At 57.5% G+C, this 4,419-nt stretch overlaps 1 protein-coding gene across 1 annotated transcript in view; it reads left to right on the plus strand.

Moving 5' to 3' along the window:
* Positions 1-4,419, plus strand: part of SLC12A3 (solute carrier family 12 (sodium/chloride transporter), member 3) — an 8,550-nt gene that overhangs the window by 125 nt on the left and 4,006 nt on the right. Inside the window, 15 exon segments of the mRNA XM_009084786.1 lie at positions 6-221; positions 503-580; positions 821-896; positions 1,085-1,180; positions 1,324-1,463; positions 1,654-1,764; positions 1,950-2,061; positions 2,310-2,440; positions 2,702-2,786; positions 3,110-3,211; positions 3,214-3,254; positions 3,582-3,689; positions 3,927-4,050; positions 4,147-4,248; positions 4,341-4,419. The exon segment at positions 4,341-4,419 is cut by the window's right edge and continues 68 nt beyond it. Coding sequence (XP_009083034.1) covers positions 6-221; positions 503-580; positions 821-896; positions 1,085-1,180; positions 1,324-1,463; positions 1,654-1,764; positions 1,950-2,061; positions 2,310-2,440; positions 2,702-2,786; positions 3,110-3,211; positions 3,214-3,254; positions 3,582-3,689; positions 3,927-4,050; positions 4,147-4,248; positions 4,341-4,419 — 1,601 coding nt within the window.

Here is a 4,419-nt window from a genome sequence, read left to right on the forward strand (position 1 = left end):
CCCAGCCCACACACCTCTCCAGCAGCACCCTCTGCACCAGGACCTTCGGCTACAACACGGTGGATGTGGTGCCTGCCTACGAGCACTATGCCAACAGCAAGGGGGTGGGCGACCCCAGGAAGGGCAGGCCCTCACTGGCTGACCTGCACTCCATCCTCAAGGTAACGGGGGGCTCAGCTGTGCTCACAGCATCTCCAGCATCCCCTGGCCATGCCACTGGTGTCTGCGATGTGTCAGTGGTGTGTCATTTGTCTCCCGCCTCTTGGTGCCAGAACTGGTGCTGTGCTGTCTGCACATCCCCACGAAGGCCTCAGAAGTCAGAGGGAGAACCCAGCTGTTTCCAGCTGTGCGCTCAGCCAGTGTTCCCTCCATGGATGGCTGGCTGCTGTCCACCCTCACCTGCCTTCCCCTTGTCCCACAGCCCGACCCAGGCCGTCTCCGCACGCCGGTGTCTGACCCGCAGCGGAGCAATGGTCTGCCAGAGGCCGGGCCGGAGGCTGAGCTGGAGGAGGCAGAAGGGGACCCAGACAGAGCACCTGTGCCAGAACCTGTTCGCTTTGGATGGGTGAAGGGTGTCATGGTGAGTCTGACCCATCCCACACAGAGCATCCTCCTGCCCTCCCACCCCCCAAACATTTGCCCCTCGTTGCATTTTTCTCAATATCTGAACTTTTTGCAAGCGACTGCTCTGAGCAATTCTCTGCACTCCTCACTGGGGTGTTTTTTTTTCTCTGAAGAGTAACAGAACTGGTGTGGCCTGGCCATCCTCATATGCCTGTGCTCTGATAGCTGGGGTTCCCCTCTTTGTCTGTCCCCCCAGATCCGCTGCATGCTGAACATCTGGGGAGTCATCCTCTACTTGCGCTTGCCCTGGATCACCGCCCAGGCAGGAATCGGTGGGTTCTGCAGTTCATTGTGGGCTGGACAGTGGCACTAGGCTCATCATCAGCCAAACACCTGGGGGGGCAGCGGGAATGCTGCAGCATCGAGCGTGGGGCAATGTGTAGGGTCCTTGTGGATCTCCTAGAGAAGCCAGGAGGGTCTGGGGAGGCTGCAGGATTGAAGCAGTGCCCTCTCCCCACAGCCCTGACCTGGCTCATCATCCTGATGTCCGTGACAGTGACCACCATAACCGGCTTGTCCATCTCTGCCATATCCACCAATGGCAAAGTAAAGTCAGGTAGCGTGTTCCTTCCCAGCCACCCTGGGGGTCTCCTCCACCCTGGGGCTGCCTCAAGGATGTGAACTCCTGGCATGGGCCAGGAGGTGCCCCCAAAAACGTGGTGGAGGCAGCAGTGCCATGGGGTGTTCCTGCTGCCTCAGGAGGCACCTACTTCCTCATCTCACGGAGCCTCGGGCCGGAGCTGGGTGGCTCCATCGGGCTGATCTTTGCCTTCGCAAACGCGGTAGCCGTGGCCATGCACACTGTGGGCTTTGCTGAAACTGTCCGGGACCTGCTGCAGGTAAGAATGTGGCACTGGGTCCTCTCCCCTCTACCTCCTCCTTGCACAAGCTGCATTAATTGCCAGTATTTATGTTAATGGTGGACCCCTGATAACCAACCAGTGGCTCTTAAAACTCATAGAAATCCTGGTGGTTCAGTAATGGAGAGGATTATTTGCACATTGTGGACATTGTGCTCCCTCTCCCCAGGAGCACAACTCCCTCATCGTGGACCCCACTAATGACATCCGCATCATTGGGGTCGTCACTGTGACGGTGCTGCTGGGCATCTCCCTGGCTGGCATGGAGTGGGAGGCCAAGGTAACCCTCACTTCTGCTCACACTATTTCCTTGGGCTGGTAAGAGCTGTCCCTGCTGCCCACCAGAAATCTGAGGAGCAGAGGATGCCTGTAGCCCCCCCAAAACAGGAGAGGATTTCTCCTAATGCATTCTTCACACTCTCTGTGTCCAACCCAACCACAAACTGGTTCTTTCTGGTCTGGCAGGCACAGATACTGTTCTTTCTGGTCATCTTGGTTTCCTTCATAAACTACCTGGTGGGGACAGTGATTCCAGCCACTGCTGAGAAGCAAGCAAAGGGTTTCTTCAGCTACCGAGGTGGGTCCACCATGGGCTGAGGTTACATTCAGATGGTCTAAGTGCATCACTGGAGCCTGGCTTTGCTGCTCTTGGGGAACATGTTTGCTGTGGGAAAGTGCTTCTTGCTGAGAGACGTCATCAAAAGCACGGTGTCCTCTCCCATTAGTTCCCTGCTGTCAGCAGTGTGACTCCGTCTAGTGCTGAGGTGCTTCAGGCAGGACAGAGGCAGCTGGGAGGCCTTAAATACTTCTCTACTTCCTCCCCAGCTGATATCTTTGCCCAGAACTTTGTGCCTAACTGGCGTGGACCTGAAGGCTCCTTCTTCGGCTTGTTTTCCATTTTCTTCCCATCAGCAACCGGCATCTTGGCTGGGGCCAACATTTCAGGTGACCTGAAGGTGGGTTGTGACCACTGCTGCCTGATCCATCATTTCTCTGGGCTCAAGCCCTGTTTTCCTTGGGGCTTTCATTTTGATCCAGCCTTTAGACTCTGTTTTATTTCCTCTGGAAACTTTGTGGGAGGCTCAGCCAAGAGATGCTCTGAGGCTTTGCGATGCAGTGAATTAAAATTCTTCTTGCATAGCAGCCACAAATAAGATGCCATGTTAGTGGTGCTGCTGCGAAGTTGTCTTACATATCTCTACAACTCACTTGGGCAGGATCCTGCTGTGGCCATCCCCAAGGGCACCTTGATGGCCATCTTCTGGACCACTGTGTCCTACCTGGTGCTTTCTGCTACAATCGGTAAGTGGCACGTCCTCAGGTGAGATGGATGGGGTGAGTGGGCTGGGAGGATGCAGGTGGGTGGGAGCTGGGAGCAAGATATGGACACCTGCACTGATACTCCAGGCTAAGTGCCACAGGTACCAGACCTTGTTCCTGCCCTCATGAGTGGCAAAGTCCTCCTGAGTGGGCAGTGGAGCTCATGGCATTGCTCGTAGCCATCGTGCAGTGGGGCAGCCCCATGGCAGGGACTTGGGGGTTGTCACAGGCAAAGAAACATGGGGCTGGACTGCATGGGACCGTGGAGAGATGCCAGCCCTGCTGCAGCCCTGTGTGCCCCCCAGGTGCCTGCGTGGTCCGAGATGCCTCGGGCAGCCTGAATGACAGCGTGGCAGTTGGCTCGCCGGGCTGCGAGGGACTGGCCTGCGGCTATGGCTGGAACTTCACGGCCGGCAGAGCTGCCGATACGGGCTCAGCAACTACTACCAGGTGTGCTCGGGGCCATTGCCTTTCCTGGTCCCTGCTCCTGGCCAGGTTTGTGCTGCCATGGATGGATTTCCAGGGCAGCCACGTGCCCGGCATCCCCCTGGCATCCTCGGGGGGCTCCTGTGCTGTTAAAGCAGACATGTAACAGGGATGAACCAGGGAGTGTTCTTTGGGTTTTTGGATGTAGCTGGACTTTGCCACCTGGATAATATTGATGGAAAAGCAGTGAGGGTGGCGGGATGGGGCCTGGGGCTGGAAATCCCTCAGGGCCAGGGTGGAAGTTGGTGCACCAGGGATGCCAGGGTTTCTGACCCCCTGATCTTCATGCAGAGCATGAGCATGGTGTCTGGATTCGGCCCCCTCATCACAGCAGGGATCTTCGGTGCTACCCTCTCCTCAGCACTGGCCTGCCTTGTCTCAGCCCCCAAGGTCTTCCAGGTGAGGGGATGGTATGTCCACATACCCCAGCTCCTGTCCCCAAGCCTGGCAGTGGGTGATGCTCCTGGGTTCAGGACTCTGCAGCCATGAGCAGCCCTAGGGCAAGGAGGATGCTGCTGTCAGCATAAGGCACATGGCTTGCTCAGCCCTTGCTCTTATGGATGTAAGAGCCACCACCATGCTGCCATCCCACGTCTCCATCAAAGCCCACCGTCCCCAATGCGTCTCTCCCCGCAGTGTCTCTGCAGGGACCAGCTCTACCCTCTCATAGGCTTCTTTGGGAAGGGCTATGGGAAGAACAGCGAGCCCATCCGCGGCTACATGCTCACCTACATCATCGCCATTGGCTTCATCCTCATTGGTAGGTGCTTGCCAACCCAGCACCCTCCTGAGCCTGCCAGCAGCTGGATGGCTCAGTCCCCACCACTGACAGCTTGCTCTCCTCCTCCTCCCACAGCTGAGCTCAATGCCATCGCCCCCATCATCTCCAACTTCTTCCTCTGCTCCTATGCCCTCATCAACTTCAGCTGTTTCCATGCCTCCATCACCAACTCCCCAGGTGGGCTGTGCCAGGCCAAGCCGTGCCATGCAGGGGCAGCTACCCGTGCGCGCCCCGTCCCGGCAGCGGCCGCTGTGTGTGTTTGCGTGCAGGCTGGCGACCCTCCTTTCGGTATTACAGCAAGTGGGCCGCGCTCTTCGGGGCTGCCATCTCAGTGGTGATCATGTTCCT

This window comes from Acanthisitta chloris, unplaced genomic scaffold (genome assembly GCF_000695815.1).
Source record: "Acanthisitta chloris isolate BGI_N310 unplaced genomic scaffold, ASM69581v1 scaffold8521, whole genome shotgun sequence".
NCBI lineage: Eukaryota > Metazoa > Chordata > Aves > Passeriformes > Acanthisittidae > Acanthisitta > Acanthisitta chloris.